General features: G+C 38.8%; 3 protein-coding genes across 5 annotated transcripts; 2 read left to right on the top strand and 1 right to left on the bottom strand.

The window, feature by feature from the left end:
* Nucleotides 1-68: 68 nt before the first annotated feature.
* Nucleotides 69-7,894, bottom strand: emc8 (ER membrane protein complex subunit 8). 2 transcript variants are annotated; one of them, XM_083993928.1, is made up of 6 exons: nucleotides 7,758-7,894; nucleotides 2,987-3,224; nucleotides 2,536-2,612; nucleotides 2,345-2,414; nucleotides 1,724-1,818; nucleotides 69-1,593 (listed from the first exon to the last, which is right to left on the bottom strand). In XM_083993928.1, the coding sequence occupies exons 2-6, from the start codon at nucleotides 3,197-3,199 to the stop codon at nucleotides 1,434-1,436; spliced, it is 615 nt and encodes a 204-aa protein (XP_083850054.1). In that variant the 5' UTR covers nucleotides 3,200-3,224; nucleotides 7,758-7,894; the 3' UTR covers nucleotides 69-1,433. The 2 variants fall into 2 exon arrangements, with proteins under 2 accessions (XP_083850054.1, XP_083850053.1); XM_083993927.1 differs by lacking the exon at nucleotides 7,758-7,894 and having other exon boundaries at nucleotides 2,987-3,566.
* Nucleotides 6,127-8,556, top strand: cox4i1 (cytochrome c oxidase subunit 4I1). The gene is made up of 5 exons (XM_083993913.1): nucleotides 6,127-6,197; nucleotides 7,011-7,087; nucleotides 7,500-7,664; nucleotides 7,793-7,924; nucleotides 8,106-8,556. Exons 2-5 carry the CDS (start codon nucleotides 7,012-7,014, stop codon nucleotides 8,240-8,242), a joined length of 510 nt encoding a protein of 169 aa, XP_083850039.1. The 5' UTR covers nucleotides 6,127-6,197; nucleotide 7,011; the 3' UTR covers nucleotides 8,243-8,556.
* An 800-nt stretch (nucleotides 8,557-9,356) lies between these two features.
* On the top strand, nucleotides 9,357-21,725 carry dusp22a (dual specificity phosphatase 22a; the record flags this gene model as incomplete). Of its 2 annotated transcripts, XM_083998982.1 has the most annotated exons (7): nucleotides 9,357-9,677; nucleotides 10,673-10,706; nucleotides 11,359-11,441; nucleotides 12,830-12,879; nucleotides 16,399-16,473; nucleotides 16,750-16,921; nucleotides 20,047-21,725. In XM_083998982.1, 7 exons carry the CDS (start codon nucleotides 9,657-9,659, stop codon nucleotides 20,230-20,232), a joined length of 621 nt encoding a protein of 206 aa, XP_083855108.1. In that variant the 3' UTR covers nucleotides 20,233-21,725. The 2 variants fall into 2 exon arrangements, with proteins under 2 accessions (XP_083855108.1, XP_083855107.1); XM_083998981.1 differs by lacking the exon at nucleotides 9,357-9,677 and having other exon boundaries at nucleotides 10,649-10,706.
* Nucleotides 21,726-23,441: the final 1,716 nt, after the last annotated feature.

Genomic DNA, 23,441 nt, shown 5'->3' with positions numbered 1-23,441 from the left:
TTGGCTGCAGTAACAATACAGTTTCCCTCTAGGATTAACAAAATGCTCTTACAGTAGTTTTTTTTTCTGTATTTCACCCCACCATGTTAGTTACATGTATATTTTCATTGTAAACTCTGTCATGCAAATTGACATAGACAATGATCTGTCATTTTATTCTACCTGTTAAGAGCGTATAACTGGCCATATGACCCTCATACATGTGCTAATCATATAGCTGCAAAGCCATTAATACAATTTTTACATCATACAAAACTACACAAAAAGCTGCAGCCTTGAAACTGGGAAGTGATTGTTTTCAAATCTTTATCGACTTTACTGGCAAGGCAGTGGTATAAGACATTGAGCAAAAAGTTATTTACTAAATTACATAAAATGAGTCTGACAAAGATCATTTCAAAAGTTGGTTTCATTTTACATTCAGTTCATAAAGATTCTGTAAAAAATGTGCTGTCCACAACTAAGTAATTAGCTCTCAAAGATTTCTAATCTCAAATACAAAGGCAGCTCTGTATCCTCACAATATGCACTTGACTTGTTTAACATTACCTACTAAATAGGTGGATTTAGAGTGGTCAATTAAGTATAAATAAGTTGTTCATCTAATTGTTTAAACAGATATCCAGCATAGAACAAAATTCACACATTACTGTGATCTGATTGAGCGTAAATTTCTCTGTAAATCTTCGGGAGCAATAATTAGAATCCAATATGGCAACGTGTAGTATTCAGGGTGACATTTTTAAGCGCAATAGGGCCAATAACAGGACACATGCATCATAAGAATGTTAGTGTAAGCATTAATAATTTCACTTGTCCCTTTTGTCAATGCTTGTGCATCTGCAGAGGGAATCCAGCTGGCATGTTACATACAGTCTGAGAAGACACAACTTTTGATTTATTCCTTTCTTTCCCTCTGATTCTATGTCACCTATATGTTTAACATTGTTTTTAATCAAACTAAATTTAATTTCAGGACAAACTAGAAAAGTTAATAAAGAACATATATTATATCTCAGTAGTACAATCATCTACATTTTGTAAAATAATTTAGGTCTTCATCTCTGTATATGGCTACTGGCTGTAAAATGTAAGAGGAAAAAATAGATCAAATATTCTAGAATTTAACTTTATGCACATAAACACAAACCATTGCAAAAGAAAAGCATTTAAGTTGCATTCAAAAACATAACTGCCTTCACCACCTCAGTATCACCTTGTAAAGGTGGACACATGCCAACATTGCACATATGGTGCTTGCCCTTGAGAGATATTTGCTCCACAAGTTCCCATCAGTGTAGGGAACAAAGGATGGAACAAAGATGACATGTTCAGCACTTTTGTACTCCTGTGCTACATGCTAAGTAGCATCATGCATGCTGAAATGGCAGCAATATTTGTGTCTGTGCCTGGGGTTATCCTGACTGAGGGTCTTAGCACAGATCCAGGACGGACTTGTTGATCACAGGGTTGGTCCAGTCATTTCTTAGGTCATCCAAGTGATTGTCAAAGTCAATCAAGTTCTCGTAGGACCTGCCCTCCAACAGAGCAGATGTGATCTTCTGTGCTTCACTCCAGTCCTCAAAAGATTCACTGGAAGAAAAGACGGTTTGGTAATTAATACCTAAAGAGAACAGAGTTTTTGTGCCAGAAGCTGTGACTGAGTCTCATGTAGTCCATACACAACTTGCAGTTAAATAGTTAACGGTTACAAAACACTTACACAGTTACTTCTCTGTTTTTCCACTTGTTTTCATGGTGATCATAGATAAGCACAATGGGCTCAAAACAGCTAATTGTTAACCTGCTGCTGTCCACCTGAGAAAGAAACACAGAGATCATTATAAACAATCTGTCTACTGTACTCCACTGTACGTTGTTATGTTGCTAACCATTTATGAATCTTATTCTAGCATTTGATTGTGTTTCATCCACCTTTAAGGCAGCAAACTGCATTTATTTTGTCTGTAAGTCATTATAATAAAAGTTCAGATACGTAAAACTCTCTTTGAACATCTAACCAATCACAATACGCATTCTGCTCTCCATTTAAATAGTATTATTGGATATTGAGACCATTAAAAAGCAAAGACTGTTTAGTGAAGTCTTGGAGCATACATATACTAGTAAGAAGCACTTTCCCCAAATTTATATAGTCTTTTTTAAAAAGTCAATAATACACTCTGCAAAAATAATATATATCTTGATTGTTATACTAAATTAAGATAAAATCAGGGGACATCTGGAGGGAGGGGTGAACATATAACTACCATATCATTTGGACAATTCAATGCTAAAGCACCAGCACTATCCATTAACATGAGCCTCAATTATTAAATATTACCATAACAATTGCTGCTTCACTGAAGTTCTCACAAATCCTGGCAGCCACTTTTTCTGCTACTTGGTTGGGTCTGCAAGAAAGATGACAAAAGATTTAGTCCACTGGTGTCAAAGGAAGTAGATTGGGTGTGGTTTATAACTGTCTGTTTTCCTGAAAGAGCAGTGTGGTAATGTCTGTTTGGTTTTCCATACCTTGAATCCTTTGTGCGTTCATTGGCTTGATAATATCCAGCAATGACATAACTATTCTCTTTACACCATGTATCGATCTGAGACGGGACCAGGAGTCATGGAGCCAGCGTGAAGGAAGAGAAGGACAACACATGTCAGACATAATCGAATACATGAATAGATGTGGTGCCACTCTGAGTTTGCATAAACAACAAAACAAATTTATCCTAAGGGAGACAACTAAAAGTGTAGCTGAAATTGATGTAATCTACTCCTATTCTATGATTATAATTACTATGATGTTCTGTTTTGAATCAGCTTTAAAAGCCTGTTCATTTAACTGTATCATCATTTTTGAAAGCTTTGTTTTAGTGATGTCTAAGAGTATTTTTTGTCACTATTTCTTCACTGAAATAAAGACCTAACCAATGAACTTGCAGCTGAGTGTGTATTTACTTCAACTGATACTTACCAGTGTTAGAGCTACTTCCAGCATAGGTGCCAGTGCCAGAGTACCGTGGAAGAGAGGCACACAGTCCACACACAAGACTGGATCACTGTGGCTGTCTTTCTTCTTCTCCTTCGTCTTTTCTGCTACCAGCAATCCATTCACGGCGCAGTGAGGATACTTGGCAGCGTGCAAAAGCATTTTGCAGTAAGCCTGGCTCGTCAGTTGAATAGGCATGTTTATATGACAATCTGCAGACCCGCTGGAAAAAAACAGACCCTGTCAAAGTATCGGAGTGGCTACACGCTGAGGATGGACTTGCTGCTGCTGCTGCTGCTGCTGCTTGCTACCGCTAGCTATCGTTACTTAACATGCCCGGTGAAAAGTAGACGTATCTTCCTCAACAAGTCGACTCCCTGCAACAAAACGTTGTCGACGCTAAAGCTTTCTGGTGCATGCATGAAAACTTTACAGTCAAAACTGTCTTTTTATGCTCGTCGGTTTCACTAAAGCTAGTCGGAGGAGCTAATCTGGCTTCCACCTTCCACTCGTCTCTGTAGCACCGGTGGTGCCGTAAAGCAGAGTATATGTGTCGCACAACCAGATCGTCATCCGTTAGATATATAATAGTCCAGTAATTTTAGGCCAAAAAAGGGGTCAACGTTAAACAAATTGCAACAGAAGCAAACTCAACTGATTTTGTATCCTCAACATGTCCTGAGTGAGGGAAAAAAAGCCCCGAAGAATCCCATTAGGGGAAAGTTTTGAAAAACACCCAAACATATCCCATTTATACGCATATAAAAAAATTTTTTCACATGAATAGGGTAAAATTTTTAACCTTTAGATATCTCCATGAAAATGACTGAGTTGATTACTTACATTAAGACAAACAAAAAATGTATTACAAGTTTTTTGAAATTCTTTGTTAACATGAGCAAATTTGCATAAATCTGCATACATTTGCATAAATTGCACCGTTTTGACGGCACATGTATATATGAAGTTGCTGTGGTGGTACCGGCATGAAAATTGGAATGAGTTGACTCCATCGGTCAACCAACACCAAACCACTTTAAATTTCAAGATGACTACAATTTTTCAAGACAGCTACATCCTTAGTAGAGCAGGTATGACATGCTCCGTCTCTATTAATGCTCATGGGCCTAAATTGGTTCCATTCCTTAAGCTTTTTAACTGTAATATTAACAAGATTGAACAAGACATTTTCACCTGCTCTACCCAATGTTTAGATCAGGTGCTGTATGTATGCAAATTAGCCATACGTAATTGGATTATGCACTGTTGGCTCATGTCATACCTGCTCTACTAAGGATGTGGCTGTCTTGAAAAATCAACCAAAACCCGGCCATAGCAACGTATTTCAGTTTGTGCGAATCAGGGGATTTTACAGTCAGCTTGAAATTTAAAGTGGTCAACTTGTCGGTTGACCGATGGAGTCAACTCACTCCAATTTTCATGCCGGTACCACCACAGCAACTTCATATATACATGTGCCGTTAAAACGGTGCGATTTATGCAAATTTATGCAGATTTATGCAAATTTGCTCATGTTAACAAAAAAATTCAAAAAACTTGTAATACATTTTTTGTTTGTCTTAATGTAAATAATCAACTCAGTCATTTTCATGGAGATATCTAAAGGTTAAAAATTTTACCCTACTCATGTGAAATTTTTTTTTTATATGCGTATAAATGGGATATGTTTGGGTGTTTTTCAAAACTTTCCCCTAATGGGATTCTTCGGGGCTTTTTTTCCCTCAATCAGGACATGCTGAGGATACAAAATCAGTTGAGTTTGCTTCTGTTGCAATTTGTTTAACCTTTTCTCATAAAATGACTGGACTATAAGAAGACTAGAGGAACATGCATGAGAAAATTAATAAATGGTGGAAACTGAAATGCAGTGCAATATGTTAAACTGTGGAGAGTTTCAATGAGATTAAGTGCCTTGGATTTGTGTTTGCTTTTCTTTGCTATTTATTTTATTTTATGTCTCTGATTTAAAGCCTATATATATATAAGCAAATATGATCGCTCGTAAGTTTCACATGTGCTCAAAGGATGTTAAAATTGCTCTCTTTAGAGCCTACTGTACACCGTTGTATACAGCACACCTCTGGTGCAGTTATAGTAAAGGTAAGATGAACAAGATCAAGGTTGCGTATAATGACGCCCTTCGTATCTTGCTGAAGTACCCACGGTGGGAAAGTGCAAGCCATTTGTTTGTGTCCAGTAATGTCCCCACATTCAATGCTTTGTTAAGAAATTTTATTTATAAATTTACCTGCACACTTTATCGTTCAAAAAATGGAATTATAATGTCTCTAATTGATCCAACTCAGAGTGATACGAAATACACCTCCATGTTTTGGAAATGCTGGTCTAAACAACTGTACTGTTTTTAGTTTGTGTGTGGACAGACTGTGTACTGTCTATATTGTTTGTCTATGTTTCCTTGTTTGTGTCTTGATGGACTTGGAGTCTGTGAAATAAAGCTATAATAAAAATAATAATATATTTTATTTTATTTTATGTCTCTGATAAGCCTATATTTTATTTATGAATATTGATGCTTAGTGGAAAAGGAACGCAACATGTTCCTATTGAGAGCATATAAGTATTTGAAATTTACACACACAAAAAAAAGACTAGATGGCTACGCTGTTGCCCAATGCACACGGCGTCGCTGCACGGCCGCCATCTTGCGTCGGTCCGCTCGCTCCACTAAAATAACCAGAACTTACTCAGTTTTAGACCAATTTGGGTTGGTTTAGTTTAGTTATAAACGTCGAAAATGCAGTCATGATACTGCAAACTGGAAGGTTGACAGATTGTGATTGATGCTCGACTGTAAACAATTTGTGCACAAGATCGAATAAACAAACTACCTACTACTAATTACGAATAATTTTAATCAACTTCATAGTACAGTAATATTATGCAAATAGTTAAAGTCATAGCTATACACGGTCGAAATGTCACAGAGTTATGATAGTGTTTTAAGTGCAGATGACTGGAGCGGCCAGTCAGACCGACGCCACATGGCCGCCTGTGAGTTATGTCTACGTGTAGTCCTTGCGTGAACTCGAGGCACTCCAGCGTAAATGGCCCTGTGTGACCTGCTTCCGGGATACTGCAACTTGCGTACTTCCGCTCACATCCTCCATCACGCTTCCTTTCAGCATCGTCGGCGGACGGAGCAGGGAACAGAGTAGGTCGCATTTTTCTTTTAATCGACTGCACTTTTCTAACCTGATAGAAGTAGGCTGCACATTACCGCATATTCACACTGTTACAGTATATGTATTTAATGTGTAAGGTGAAACGGCTTTTTTCCCTAAAATGACGAAATAAGCAGCTGTGTACAAGTGACTTTGTCAGCGCGAACCGGAGCTAGGACGGGCTAACTTACCGGCTAGCTGTCGTTAGCTTTCGGTATCAGATTCATGCAGACCGATGCGCAGGGCAGACATAAAATGTAACTTGTTGCTTAAAATGCAGTGCCATTCAGTGGGGTAATGTTGTATATCACAGCACTGTTCTTCAAAAACTAGTGTTTCTGTGATTGTTTTATCCCGGGCGCTATGACCTTGTATCTCCTGCTAACGCTAACAGTAGCCTAGCATTGCGGTTTCAAAGGCTGGACCTTTGGTTTGGATGTGAAGTCTGAACAACAATAAACCGACATGTGCATACTTAGCTCATATTAATGTAAATCGCAATTTCAGTGGTGATGATTATGTCTACCAGTGTTTTAATACTTCCGAGTGTTGGGGTGTTGTCCTCAAAAGTCACCACTAAAGACTTATACTGTAGCAAATGTAATGTTTATAGTTGAGTTATTTTTATATAGCCTATATAAAATGGGTTATATAAAGCAGTGTTAAGGTTTTTTTTCCATGACATCGTTAGATCTAATCTGCTGTGATATTTATAGCGTTGCAGTGAAAATATGTAGATATGCTTATGTGTTTGAATATGTTTAAAATGATGATTTTAATGTCTGTCTCGTTGCTTTTTCCAGAATGTTGGCCACCAGAGCCCTTCGCCTTGTTGGCAAACGTGCCATCTCCACGTCGGTCTGCCTACGTGGAGGACATGGTAAATATCAGCTGTAATGACACGGAGTGTTTTCTATTTCTGGATGACGGTGTGCTAATGAAATCACGCGCCTACTTATGAATCCTGTACATTGACCACCCTTGTTTGAGTCAGAGGTGACACAGAGGGGATTAAAGCAATATGAGTCAATTAACTTAATTAATAATTGGACAGTTTAGAAATGTTAAACTCCACTTTAGCAATAAGTATTTGTTAGTTATATAAAAGCATTACTTTTATCCAACAAAACATTTCTATCCTATAATGAGGGTGTCTGAGGAAGTCATTGTAATTTTAAAATGAGAATTTTAAGTTCCTCACAGTGATTTGTATACACAACACCAAATCTCCAGGTTAATCCAGAACTCCAGTAACTCAGATGAGGATGTTAATTCTGTTTTGTCTCCTGCAGGTGTTGCTAAGGTAGAGGAGTACACTCTCCCTGCCTACTCTGATAGGACAGATAACCCCCTCCCAGAGATCCGCTTTGTGCAGAGCCTGAGTGCAGAGCAGCAGTCCCTGAAGGAGAAGGAGAAGGGATCATGGGCCGCACTCTCTAATGAGGAGAAAATTGCATGTAGGACTTGTTAACATTTCACACTACTCTTCTGAGATGCAATTTTGTTCCAGCAAATATTTCATTATTATGTGCGGTGATTGTCTTACTTACATAGCTGTGTGTGTGTGTGTGTTTCCAATGGATAGTGTACCGCATCAGCTTCAACCAGAGCTTTGCTGAAATGAACCAGGGATCAGGACAGTGGAAGTCGGTGTTTGGAGGCATTCTGTTCTTTGTCAGCTTCACTGGCCTGATTGTTCTGTGGCAGAGAAAATTTGGTAAGCATGCCGGAAAATGGCCTTTATGTGCATTCAAATAGGCTACATGAAGGATGTGACATACAATTGCCTGTTTTCCATATCTAGGCTCAAGAATAATAAGGACAGCAATAGTCAGTGATGTATTAATTGTTTGCAGTCTGATTAGGCTAATGCGTTGGCATGTGTAATCTGTTTGCAGTCTATGGACCAGTCCCACACACCTTTGAACCTGAGTGGAAAGAAAAGGAGCTGCAGAGGATGCTGGACATGAGGATCAACCCAGTAGAGGGCTTCTCATCCAACTGGGACTATGAAAAGAAGGAGTGGAAAAAATAAAGGACCCAGAGGACCACAACCCATACTTGAAAATAAAGGCAGACCAACTCAACAATACAAGAATACCTATATTTCTGTATTTATCAATTGTCCACATTTACCTCAGTTTGTGCATTTGGAAGACCACTTCCTCTTAAGGTCATTGTGTATTATAGAAATAAAAATAAACCTTGCTAAACCGACGAAACAAATTCAGTTTTTAGTTTGTGACTTCTTCATGAGTACTGCTTTTACATTACGTGACTGTTTCATATCAGGAATTCAAGGGTGAATGACTAACCTTAAAATAAAGAGACAGTTGGTTGTTTTGCTCAGTATTGTTTTTTGTTTGTTTTTTTCCCTTATGAACACATTTGCAAGGGGATTTACTTTTCAGGGGCAGGGGCTGTGTTATGTTTGTGTGCTTTTTGAACATCGATTGTGAGGCTGCCACCAGCCTCACCAATATGAGCAACTCAACTGCTTAAGTTTTAATCACATGAGCAAACAACCAGCATCATGATCAACAATTCAAGCCCAGATCTATAGTTACAGTTACTGTCTTAGGATGGCAATTGTGACTTTGGTCACTGATAATGATAATACTGGGCTTTTAAAATAACCCATTCAGTTTTTCTGTCCTGTCAGATCTCTGAACAAATCTGCTCACGTGATCACCCAAAGAACTAGGTCAGGGTCAGGGCGGTTGCACTTTAGTACAGGTACATTATTATATAGGTTAATGTCAGCGTCATTTCTTGATGTTGACAATACACTTTGCTGTACTGATATAGAATTGAATTGAACCATTAATGTAATTGTTGTGAACATTTCATCGAGTAGATAGGATAAACCAGGATTACAGGAAGGATCAACTTTTTGCTCATTTTATGGATGAACTTAATATTGAATGGTTTTCATATTCTAAAATATGGTATTAGCAAAACAGCAATGAGATAGAGAGGATGCAGAGGTCCCTCTTAATGTAAATCCTACGTCGTTAATCGTTGTATAGGCCTATACCAACCAGCAAAAGACAGAAGAAGGAGACTCTGTGTGAGCATGAAGGTGAAGGCTGGGACAAAGTACAGCTGAACTGACGGCGGCATGCTGTGATGATGTCACTTACCGGATGAAGCCGCAGCTGCAGTTGTTTCACGTCAAAACAATCCGGAAGACGACACAGCATGACGGAACTGTTGTCGGTGTCGGATTAATAACATTTATTGTCTCAGTGGAACTTCATAATGTTGTCGGGTAAGAGGCAAACAACATAGCGACGGTTCCCTCCCTCCGCTTGTATTATTCAATGAGTTGGAAGTAGGTCGGTGCAGCCGCGTCGCGTTTTGGATTCAAAGTCCATGCAAACATAACCTCAGCTGCTGTTCAGCATATTAAAGTGTAGCAGCTCAAAGGAGTCTGGTTCAGAGTCACCATGGGCAATGGAATGAATAAGGTAGGTTGTGGTTTTGTTTTCGTTCTGGTGTGAAGTTGTTGTCAGTGGTAAAAACTCTGCTAAGTGTCCCGGTGGTGGTGGTGGACGCCTGACTCAACTGTTTATCAATCACGTCACATGCTTGGCTCTGTCTTACACTGATTAGCTACTGTACTGTGCGATTGGCAGAGTGAATGAACCCGATGCATGCTGGATGCACGTCTCTTCAGTGTTGCAATAACGTCTATGTAGCTAACAAGTCCCAATGTCTCCCAAAGGTTGAGATCTGGGCTGTTTAAAAAAAAAAAAGCAGTAGGTGGTTGCAACCTGTATCAGCTGGAAAGCTCGAATTGGGTTTTACTCAAGGAAGGCACTGGATCCATATTCTGCTCAGCTGATGACCTTATAGCCCTGTGACCTTTTAATGAAATAGCCTAATCATTTAACTGTTCTAAGGTCCTATAGACTATTGCCTTGTTAGACTACACCATCATTTGCTCATGATACTGTGACATTTAATGGCTGATGGTTGGCTAGTGAAATGCCAAATTACACACTAGTTACAATGTGAAACCTCAAAGGCTATATTTGTGTTGGGAACCACAGTCACGTTGCACAGAAAGACCCTTTAATTTCCTATTAAAGCATTTGCACAAGCACCTGTATTTCCTTATTCTTAATTGACAAAACAACAATATGCAGTTGTGACTGTGTTAGTTGTGTGTGAATTCAGAGCTTTACAGTCATTAGGCACCTGTACCAGAGCACCAGTAAAGTAATGTTCAGTGGCTGCTTGTCACTCATCACCTTGTACTGATAATCATGCATCATTGCTTCAGGCCTTGTATGGCTACAGGGAACGTTTCCTTTGCTGGTACTTTGGTTCTTAAGCCTTAAGCCTTAAATCCAATCCGGCTCAACCCACGACATTTGTTCCTTTCAAGTGAAGTTTTTGAAGCTGGACTGTAATGTATGTCTAACCTGAATGCAACATGTCTGTGACTGCTGCTTCACAGGTTGTCGATGGGCTGTACCTTGGGAATATAAGAGGTAAGACAAACATGATGTAAACTGATTTAATGTTTATGAATTTGGTGTACACGGCAGGTCACAGCGATAGGCCAATGATAGGGATTGACACAGTAGAATATACTTAACAATCAATATTCTTTAACATGTTGCTTTATGGTATTTTAAACCTTGCATTTTGCTCTTATTTACTGTGTAAGGTTTTCAATTTAAATACAGCCTTATACAGTGTATTATGGAGTCAGGTTTTGGCTATCAAACATCAGATTATGAAACTGAAAGTCGCTTTTCTGTCATGGATTGTGAAAAGATGTTAACTCATTGACAAAAAATAGATCGGAGCCTAGTGAGTGTTATTTCACATTAAATAAGAGCTAACACTCGTTAGTGTGTTATTCCCTTCTCTTGATTTACCCCATCCCAGTTAATGTGGCATGTGCAGATTTCTAACTTTAGCTGCTTGCCATGATGATGGCTCTACATGATGGCTTAAGCGAAGTGTCAAGTGACAGGAGCAAGTGACCACATGCCTAACAGTGCCAAATTTATGTTGCAGGACACAAGAGTAAACAGCACACAGATCTGCCTCTGCAGCAGTTAACTATAAACAGTAACTGGTCTAATTTGTTGTTGTTTGTTTGGTGATATATATTCCTTTCTCTCCTTGTTGTAGATGCAGAAAACAAAGAAAGTCTGTCTAAGAATGGCATCACCCACATCCTGTCTGTGTACAACAATGCTAAGCCTGTGTTTGAGGTTAGTGGACATTCCAGGTCTGACTCGTGTTTTTTTCAGTGTCTTCATGACAGGTTGTTATGAATCAAACCAGTACTTTCTGAGAAAATCTTTGGTATGATTGTGCATATCTTTTTAATTTTGTGATGTGTTGTGTCAGCCAGCTGGGGGTGGTGAAGAGTTATGGTTGGAGCAAGAGAGCTTTGTGGCAGAAATAGATAGTGGTTAGTGACAGGTGCTAATAATTTCAGAAACCAAGAAAAAAATGCTGTAGCCACTAAAATCTGGTGTAATAACTAGATGAATAAATCAACAATGAAAGTTTTTTTTTCACAGAGTATAGTAGTGATTTGTTTCTGAGGGCCTTGCCATCCTAGCTGTTTGCTATAGCAAAGTTTACAACATATTCTTCATATGTACTAATGGAAAATTTAAGTGTGTTTGTCTTGAACGGTGGAAAATAATTTTAACTCCATGATTATTTAGGTAAAGCTAAACAAAAGAAAATATTTATAGTAAGTAAAATATTACGCTGATCACAGGTGCATGTTGCTTTACATTTAGGTAAGATATTAGAATAGAAAAGTAGAAAATAGAAAGCTTTAATTGTCATTGTAGCAAAGCAAACAGCGAGATTGGAGCCCAGCCCCACATGGTGGACACCAAAAAGGACACTCAGTCATTCAAAAACATTTCAATAAATGAAATAATAATATATAAAAGATAGTGACAGCTTCTCGTCTGTTCAAAACTATATTGACAGCAATTGCCATTAAAGCAGAAGTAAGCGATCCGGTCGTTTTGGCTAATGCTGCGTTCCAGGTAGGCTTTTGAAACCGTAAATTACAGCTTCAAGTCACGACTGACGACTTTGTAGCGTTCCAGGCAACCCGCAACTCGTGTTTCTCCGACCTGTTTTACCTGTGAAAGTCACTATAACGGCCACTCGTAACTTCCGACCTGTGAACGCGCACCAGATCGAACTGGTACGACTTCACAGGTCGGAAAAACACGAGTTACGGGCTGCCCTGAACGCACCATAACGTCTTGTCAGCCGATGGAGTTAGCAGCACCCGCCCTCGTCATGGATCTATTGGTCCTCGTCCCTACGTCACCACATTCACGCGCATCCCTTTGCTGCACCATACAGCCCTTCATGCCGTTCTCTCTCCTCATTGGATAAAAATTGTAGGATACAAGAAAAGTTTTCTCCTCGGCTCAGAGCAGAGCAGAGGGACTGAGAGACCCGTGTTTCGGTCCAAACACTCTATGTAAGTGATTGCTGTCGGAAGATATAACTATTTAAGACTTATATTAACACAAAAATATCGCTTACTTCTGCTTTAATATATGGGTATATAGGTAATATAGGTATATGTGTTATATCGTTTTGCATGTTTATTTTACAGGACATGACGTACCTTTGTATTCATGCAGCTGATGCTTCCAGTCAGAATTTGTGAGTAAACAAACAGACACAAACACACACACACACACACACACACACACACACACACACACACACACACACACACACACTAGTACAGCTTATATCTCTTTAAAAAATCTCCCTCTTTGTGTGAATCTCTGGAGCTGTGATGAGTCACACAGTATGGTTTCAACACTGTCACTCACCAGATGTGCTCCCAGAGTGTGACAGGCACGCAGACCGTTACAAAGAGTAGATAATGATTTTTGAGGGTTTTGACAGAAAGCCCTTTGCACAGTTTCCTTTGGTTATTTTCAGATATTCACTAGCCTACTGACAGTGGCTTGCTGAATTTATTACCTTTTAAAATTTAAGCAGTAGTACATCAGAGGGTAAAGTGACCATGAGCTAATGGACCCCAAGATTCTTTAATGTTACTGAATATTTAGCAGCATCATTTTTATCTTCTGTCTCTGTGTGTGTGTGTGTGTGTGTGTGTGTGTGTGTGTCTCTGTATGCGTGTGGAGAGAGAGCAAGATGTGTGTGTGTGTGTCCATTGTGTCGTTGCTCATCCGGAGACAGACTCAGTGTTGAAAGAGGTATGAGCTGTCCCTCCACCCTTGGAGCGGTTGCTAACACAACACATTAGTCATCTATCATGATTTCTGTGTATTTCTGAGTCTTTGACCTCATGCAACACTAGTCTTTCTGTATTTAACACTAAGGGCACATATTAGGAGAATCAATCACAGTTTGCAGATTAAACATTAGTGCAAAAGAGCACTGTCATGTCTTGCGACCCCAGCAGAGAAATCCAATTTGAAACGGGATGGGTTCATGTTGTTGTTGCTGCACTAGTGCCTTCTACTGGTGGGTCAGAGTTGATGCATGGACTGATGTATTCACAGACCTCTGACACATTATACTCTTTAATGACAGGATAAGAACTGCTGCTGACACATGTCTGTTGGAGGCACATTGCTCTTTACATCAATCAAAGGTCAAAAGGGAATCTGGACTGACAAAGACTTTACAATGAGGGAACTTGTGCTAAAAAGGGGAGAAAAACAAAACAAAAAGCAAAACTGAGGAATCTTTGTAGGATGATCAATTAACCGACTGAACTCACAGTAGACACACATGTGACATATTGTTTGGTTGAATACAGGCAAAATTCTTTTTAATTCTGAGGATGACTTTGAGCTCTGTGGTCATTAAGGTTGTTGTTTGCTTTAGCCCTGTGAAACAAGAATGTAGAGCAGGGTGAAAGTTAATGAGAATTGAGGTTTAGTTTCAGTTGGATACTGCTGATTGGGTTGGGCTGGAGGTGTCTGACCTCCACTGTCGCAATCAAGCGTCCTTGCCTCAGGCAGCAGAGGAAGGAAACCTTTGTGTGACATCTGGCTGTTAGCCCCGACCACCTAGGGCTTTAATAAACCCCTTCTGTCACAATCACTGGTCTGACTGACGGGAGTGGAGAGGCCAACTGCCGCCCCACCATGCTCGCCACCAGCCAGGGGCCCCTCTAGTCAGGCCTGATGGCCCCTCCCATTTGTAAGGTCCAAGAGGAGAGACTGTCATTCTCACAAGGCCTTTGCATTTTTTTTTGGAGCAACTGTAGCCACTTGAAGCTGTCTGAACACCCTTAAACTTTCATGAAGCTCTTGTGTCTGCGCTTTGGGATGGATGCCAGGAAGTGGCCAGGGGCATTCGTGTCGCCCTTAATCACGGAGTAACTGTTTCAACTGCCTTTATCACTTACCATATAACCATATAACACAATAAACGAAACAGTGATTAAAATGACAGCCAACCATTGACTCTTATGAGAGCAAGGGAAAAACTCTCAAAAAGCTTTGTACACAAAACAAAAGTTTCCAACCCTGATCTGTGCCTCAGAAACATTAATTTCTATGATGGTCAGTAATGAATGGTTATTACAGAATTTACACTGAGTGCAGTGGCGTGATGTAAGCACAGAATGTTTTCTGGAATGTCCTTACCTTACAAATTAGTTTATTTATGTATAGAGTTGCTAACATGCACACGTTCATCTTTGCAGAGGGCCAGCGTTTCCTCTTTTTTTGTGATCATTCTCATGAAAAGAATGCTTTGGTGTTAATGCACAATGTGCACTGACCCATGAAGGTGTAAACTGATTTGCATCCAACATTTGCAAAATGAGATGTGCATTTGTACAACGAATCATTGTGTACCTGGTGGTGTAATGATTTCCTATACTTATCATTGCAATTGATTATACCATACCCATAATTACATAAGCACCCAGGATCTTCTATGGGTCAGTAGCTTATTTTGTTTCAGTATTCTCTGGCTTCAGCTGGTCAAAACCTCAAACTATGTCACAAGGTAATTTTCTGCATATTAAACAAGACGGCCGGAAACCTCTTTGCTAGGAAGACAGAACAAAGTGCTGAGGAGACATCTTTTAAAGGGGAGTTGGATCTCAGGAAGGAGGAAAAAAGAAAAGTGGCAGTCAATCTATTTTAGCTCCAGTCTGTTATTCTGTCTGCTATTGAGTAATCAGCATCTGGTCCTCAGGAGACAGTGCTATCAGCCATGCAGTTCTTGATTATGCAAAACACCATCAGTGTTTCCTGACAGTGAACAAGTAGGATATTTGAGGAGCAGTGGCATTACATTGTGCTGCTTTGTGCTCATCTTTATTTCAAAGTAGACTCACATTCTGGGGATGGATCTTTTGCTGTTTATTTGGGGTAGAGTAGAATTAGTACTGTGTTAGCTCTTAGACAGGGAGCTCAAAGATACAGACCGACTCTAAACTGACAGGCTCTGTGAGTCATAGCATGCGCCATGTGGAGGGCATAATGTAAACATGTATGGTCCATCATAAGCCGGGACCATTACTGTGCTTTGTTTTAAAGTCTGAATGAATCGCATTAACATTTATAGACACAGAGTAATGACTGCTAAAAACGAATGTAATTTTGCAGATAGACAAAAACGAGGACATTTACTTCCCTTGTCTGTCGCTACTGTCTGTGCTCTGGTCTACCGCAAACTTTGTTTGAGCTGACCGACCCTTTTCTCACATGACTGGCTTGAGTAGTTGGGGGGGCGGGGGGGGGGAAATCACGACTCTTAACCATGTCTGTTTTTAAGAACTAATAAAAATCTATCAAAACTACCTGTCCCATACTGGGAGTATACTTGAGATTTACCTGCAGTTTCTACAGTCAAAATCAGAAGAGTATCATGTTGTCACAGTGTCACAGTTTCAGTAAGATCTGTAGTGCAAAGTTAGGGCCTCAGTTTCAGTTCAAGGTGTCCTTTCTCATATCCTGCAATGAGTATTGTGTTTGCTGTATTTTTAGCTTTACGACCTTATCCCACTCTACCTGAGTAACAGCAAGCTGGTTTCCTGATTTGATGACTGAAACACTACTGTCATACTTGATTCAAAATTTTTGCTTTTACATCTCATGTGCATTACAATACAATACAATACAATTAGATAATGCAATGTTGTTGCCTTTTTTTATTGTTTGTGTGTTTCTCTCTTTCCAGACTACAGCATTTTAAAGAGTGCATCAGCTTTATCCATGAATGCCGCCTGAATGGTGGCTCTTGTCTAGTTCACTGGTAGGTTCCTACCTAAAGCTGCAACCATCTCCTTATTTGCATATTTGTGGATGTCAAAAGTCAAAGCATTCCTCAAAGAATAGAATCAAAACATGCCTGACAAAAACAAATGTGCCTTTTCATATTGCATTTATCCTAAATCATGCATGAAGGTGCAATGTGAGAATCCTTCAGTACCTGTTCTGTTATTCACTGATTCCTAGTAAGTGTAAGTGTTAAACACCCAGCAGGCTATAACGATGACCAAACCAACCAGTGTCTCTCGTGTTGGCGTAGCCTTGCAGGTGTGTCCCGCAGCACTACCATGGTGGTGGCCTACCTGATGACCGTCACACACTACAACTGGGAGGACTGTCTGTCTGCTGTCAAGGCTGTCCGCTCTTTTGTCGGCCCAAACTATGGCTTCCAGCAGCAGCTGCAGGAGTACCAGACAACACAGGTCTCAGAGGTACACACAAACAAAGGAACACAATGATATGACGAATACACACACACAATGCCTACAGAAAACATTCAGCCCTCAAGAACATATCATTCTACTCAGTGATATGTTCTACCAGTAGCTTTATATTACTCACAACCTGTCAGGAGAGCTTGGTGCAGAGGGGAAACTTGTTGTTGTTTGGTTTCTATTATCTGCTATTCGGTATGTATGAAAAAACCTAATAATTCACATCAATTCTTATAGCAAGTCCTAATTCTTTTCTATAATATAATTATCCTATTCAATGCAAATCTTGACTTCTGGCTTCTCCAATATGAGTTTTTTTATTTGTCACTTGAACTCTGTTTGGTTGGGATATGTACAATGGATGTTTCGTGTTCGGCGAGGAGCCTTTTAGGGAACATAATTCATGATTCTGCTCTTTTGGAGACAAAGACCTCGCCAACACAGCTCATAGTTTTGATTTGTCTACATTCACTTTGAAGAGTATTACCACGTATAGGAAATACTAAGTGGTTTAAACTTCCCGGTTTTATGTCCAGTCTGGTTTGCAGCGTTTTTGTTTTTTTTCCACTGTCAAGCGGTGTAACTGAGCATATGACAGGTGCACACATCCTTGCGTTAAAATGCTGGTTCAAATCTTAAAGACATTGACAAAGACAATGGTTCACCCTAACCACTGAGTAGAGAAGGGGAACTGTAGGGGGGGTTACTGAGATTGCATCAGCTTGGTACTGCTCATCACGTGTTAGGCATTACTGTCAGCACCTTGCAACATAACATGGCTGAAAAAAATGCTCATTGTTTGGAGATCTTGCACTGATTTCTAGGATTTTAAGGGAAATGAGCTTTGTGTATTTGTGATTTTCCCACATCAGCCTCAAATAGAAAGTGAGGAATCCTCAACATGACAGTGTAGCTGTGTTACTACTACTGCAGCTATAACAACACTGCCCCAAAGTCACTGTGACAAGGCACGCGATATATATTGCAATGCACATCCAGTCTTATGAAAGAATCAAAAAATGTTGCTATTGAGCCAACCCAACACAAGCTTTTGTTTCATTTTTTAAGTTACTTACCAACTGAAGGACACATTCTTGATTGTAAGGGAATCCGGTTTCCTTTTTTTTTTCTTTTACATTTCACATCAGTTTTTATGTTTTGATTTCATTTCATTTTTAGTCTAATGGTGGCCCCCATGAAAAGACTTTGTGGCTTGGACAAGATTCATTTTCTTTTTCAAGATGACACAGTTGTTGTTAGCAGACTCTTGCACCTGATATCAGTGCACTTATTGATGTGTTATCTTTATACTGTTTATACAGTTGTTTTGGTCCTATGAGTCAGCGCCAAACTGCTTTTCCTTTTAGGATACCAGTGAGAATACTAATTTTAGGAAGATGAATGTATTACTTTCATAGTGACTTTCACTTCGCTGAATTTCGTAAAGAATAAGATATTGCATAAAAGAGCTCAAAATTCCTGGACATAATTTGAGAAATTGCAGTTCCTTGCTAGTTTGACCACAAGCTGTCTGTGATGTGTGCCATTCTAATGACAATAAATATAAAAACATTGAATTTCTTTCCTCAAAAGGCATTACTCTTGGTGGTAACACAAAGCTGCAGAGCTTTCAGCTCTTAAGATAGATATACAGATAGATAGTCTATCTATCTATCTATCTATCTATCTATCTATCTATCTATCTATCTATCTATCTATCTATCTATCTATCTATCTATCTATCTATCTATCTATCTATCTATCTATCTATCTATCTATACAAATAAAATCGCCTTGCCTTACAAACACGAATGCCATGCAGATTAAAAGTGCCAAGACGCTGCACCCAGAATACTTGTCCACACATGTCCAAAAATGGAGCAGCTCCACTAATTAGCTAATTGTTTCAAACCTTACACATTTCCAGTGTGTATGTATAAACATACATTTCTAGATTTTACTGGTGGCACCTTGGTGATTTTACAGACCCGAGAACCTAGCGCCTCTAATTCATAGAATTTGTCATATTTTTGATGAACCAACGTAATATAACCCAGCAGTCCAATCATAAAACTTAATCACTACTGGCTGCTTATGATGTGTTGCTTACTGTGACATACTACACTGTCATTAGCAGACCTGTTGTCCATTCAGTCGGGCAACTCTGATGTATCCTGTGAAATGCTGCTTGCTTTAAGGAACAACAGATCTGCGCATTCACAATTGGGACATGTTTATTTGGATTCATTTATACATGCCATGACTTTCCAATATGATAAAAATACAGTAAATTGAGCATTTTTAAAGTGGAGATTTTTCTTAAACCAAAATGGGAGTGTAAGAGGAGTGAAGGGGAAATCCTGAATCTCAGGTGACTGGTTGAACAGGAATGTCTGCAGAGAAGCATTTCCTGAGAAGCGTTTCATCAAAGGCTCTCTGTCTGACCATTTCCTCCAGTCTACAAAGCCCTAGCACATGCAGCCTACTTATTCTAGTCATCATCACTTATTCAGAAGAAACTCAACAAGTGTATTATTTTATTTTGACATACAGCTTATATTTGTGCTCATCAGTCAGGTAAAATCTAGTACAAACCACGAAACTCACAGTTTACTCTTTGAATGGTAAGAACTGCGCTCTCAAGATCCGAATCAAATGAACTGCGTATGATCTAAGCTGTTACACACCTAAATTCAACAGAAGTGAATCAAACCTTGTTGAAAACAAAATGGACTTAATACATCAAGCACAGATAACATTAATTAATGATCATATGGAGAAAAACACCTACAATATTTATGACCACAAAGCAAAGCACAAAGAAAAGCTACACGTACTAAATGCAAACCAACTAAAACAACAATAAACCAAAATGGAATAGAACAGATCATCAACATTTCCCAGAAACAAAGAAAGTATTTCATTAATTTAGTTATTCTGATGTGTTGTTGTTGTTGTTTGTTTAATGTATTTAATTGATGTGTTTTACCACCAATCCTTAAACACTATTCCCTGATAACAAAATGAAAAAATCATTCAATGCACTTATTTTCTCTCATTACACCAGGATGTAATTTGACTTTAACACAACTGTATTTTTTGGTCCCTTCTCTTGTCCCCAGTACCGAGCGTGGTTACAGTCCAATTTCCGTCCCAGTCCATTCAATGACCAGGAGCAGGTGGCGATCCTGCTGAGCCAGTACACAGAGCAACAGGCAAGTCAGAGGAGAGGAGCAGACCAGCGCTGGATAAACCAGGGTGTGGGTGCTCTGCCCTCTGACCCTAATGATCCTGAAGGCAGCAGCTGAAACATCAAGCTGCTGACCATGCTAAAGTCCTGCCCACTTCTGTCTGGAAATGGCAGTAGCTAATATTCTGTACTCAATTCCAAATCAACCTTTAAGTTATAACCAACTTGAAGGCCTTTGTATAACACTGAATGCATAAGATGTTACAACCCCCTCTCCCGTCTTATAAGCCAAGCCATTTTTTTTTAAACATTACTGTATTTGCATCATAGTCATTTTTAAGCAGTGGAGGTTGATTTAGAATTGGGCTACTGACTCTTTTCACTACCAATACCTCCCATGCTCCCTTAAAGTCACAACAGGGGGTATCGGTGCTCACGGACGCCTTACTCTAAACACCTCAGCACCTTAGCTATGATGAATACACTCTACTTCCATGTGGTCACTTTACACTTTCAATGTTCAGCTTTTTAGCCTTAAAAGATGTGACTCATTGATGCTGTCTTAAATCTTGCCTCTTATGAGGATGACCAGTTTCTGCTGGTTGGCAATGGATTCCACAAATCTACAACCACTTCGACCGAAAATCTTTCAGCCCAGTTATTCTGAAGTTTTCCTGTCCAGGCTCTGAATGGTAAACTCTTTGATCAACACTGCAGCTTTGGAAATTAGCTTGCTTGTTGGACTGACAGCATTAAATTCTTGTATATAAAAATAATCTACATCCCACTGGAAACAAGCGCTACAGCTTGTCAAAAGTGTCAACACTATTGCCGTTGCATGCACTAGTAAAATACACAGTAACAAAACAACGATGCTGGCCACACACAGATGTTACAATAAATATATTACTGTTGCACATCACTGCCCTTGTAGTAAACATTTGTTTACACCCAGTTGAATGTTGTTCTTTCAGTGTAGTTGGTACTTTATATTTCACTTACTTCTTTACAAGTTATAGTAGTACCCATGTGTGCAACAGAGTCCATATCAATTAACATCGGCAGATAGCTGCAGAGATAAAGCTCTGAGTCGGTTTAGTCAGTTTCCAGCCACTGTGTCCCAGCGAACACAACTGTTACTGAAATCTTATCAGACAGAGCACTCGTTCAAAAGACAAAAAGCACAACAGTCAAACCTCCTGTTGTCTTTCTACATTCAACTGATATCAGATAAGCCATAGTGGCATGTGTTAACAAACTGTGCATCAGTTCATGTCATTAAGAAACATGCATCTAACACAAATATGTGCAGTAAGTTTCAAAAATTGGCAAAAGGTTCCTTTAAGTGATCTATAACAGGGAAGCTACATAAAGAATAACTGAGTAAAAGTATAACCACATATGAAGGATCTCTGAAAGTCTTCCTGATTTTACTGAAACTCTAGTATATGTTTATATCTTTTTTGTGACAAAACTGATTTTGAGGGAAATTGTGTTATAAATTCATGGGTACCGTTATTTTTTTTAATTGTGTATTTATGGAGTTTTTTGTTTTATAATAAAATGCAGTGATTGACAAAAAAATATGGAAATGCTAATAAACCTGCACTATCAACACCACGTTGTCTGTCTGTGTGTATAAGTGAAAGAAATCCTGGGCAGAGAAAATTAGCATATGCACAGTATTGATGTGCACAGCTTCTCTGTAAATCAGCTGCATGTCTCATGAAGCAGCTCGATAACCGCGCTGAGTAAACCCCAAAATAGTTTTTTCTGTTCTTTGTCAGCTTTCTGGGTTTTACTCAAATCACGTGGTATAAGCTTCATGCAAATAAACACCACCACAACAATAATGAGTAATTTGAAGACGTTACGAAAAAAATGTATGTATATCATATCAAACATATTACATACATGTATCAACAACAGAAATTTAAGAAGTTTAAGTTTTAACTGTCAAAGCTTATAGAGACCTAAATAAAAAAATATGTCTCTGTTGTTCAAGCAACTTAGTTTTTTATGTTTGAAGCAGAACACAATATAGTTAGCATTACACCTGACAAGAAACTAATAACCATCAAAACATTCAATTTTGTGTCATATACAAAAATATATAGATATGGCTTCTATCTTGTAAAATGGAAATCAAATTAAATCAATGTTTTATACTTCACCCAACTAATCGTTCAACCTTAATAATAATACCTGGTGTTTTATTAGACAAGGTGTCTAATGAAACAGATGTGTTCATTATAAACCTATACCTGGCCAGAACATCAGTTACTCTAATTAAATCCACCAGCAAACTATAATGATATTCTCTGTATCTGCAGTATTTATATGTGTATGTATATATATATATATATATATATATATATATATATATATATATATATATATATATATATATATATATATATATGCTTATTCTAAGGTTATTATTCTAAGGTTTTATGACCTGCTAAATTGACATGTGTATGGTTCACATAAATTGGCATGCTCAGACAGGCCAATTCCTGTCAAGGCATACAGGGAGGAGGTCTTTGATCTGTAATCACAAACAGAAAGCATAAGTCAGGCTTCCTGCAAAGTTAGCAAGAGATAGTATCAAATGAAAGGGAATGCAACTGGAATACTGACAAGACTTGAATCTGTTCAGGGAAAGGTGAAATCAGCATACTATCAAGTTAAAATAATGATGATCACAGTGGATTTCTTGAACTAAATTGAATTGGATTTTTATCAAAATGACAGAAAATCCTTACAACAGACATGATGGACCTATTTTAATATGAAAATTGACATAAATAATTATTACATCGAGAAAATAGTTCAGCATTTATTTTCTAACAATTGACTAATCAAGCAATTAATAATCATTCAACCAGAATATTACAGAAATGTTTTGACATTATGATAGATAGTCAGTGAATAAAAGAGCTTTATTTATCAGTAACCATATAACATTTGACCCATGTGGGCCTTGGTGGAAAACAATCAAGACAGTGGATGGAAAAAACAACATTGATCCTTTACAGAGTTCAATGTGAATCCCCTTTTGATCATAGAATCAAACAGCCTATTATTCACCAAATAGAGTTGGACTTATCATCTTTCCACCTTGGTGTTTTCCTTTCTGAAAGCAGTATTTTGGTAAAAGACAAGTATTTGTGCAAAAGGGACATCCAGGGATTAACCTCGATCCCCCTCAGACAGCAGGCTGCTTCACCTGCACAGTAAACCTGAGGTTTGTCATGAGGCTGCGTGGGTGTGGAGGGGACGCGTTCCTCCCGTGCACAGCTCAAAAATCCCCCACAGCAGAGTAAC

This window comes from Trachurus trachurus, assembly GCF_905171665.1.
Source record: "Trachurus trachurus genome assembly, chromosome: 3".
Lineage (NCBI taxonomy): Eukaryota > Metazoa > Chordata > Actinopteri > Carangiformes > Carangidae > Trachurus > Trachurus trachurus.
Note: the sequence above shows the minus strand (reverse complement) of the source record. Positions and strands in the feature narration are given on the sequence as shown.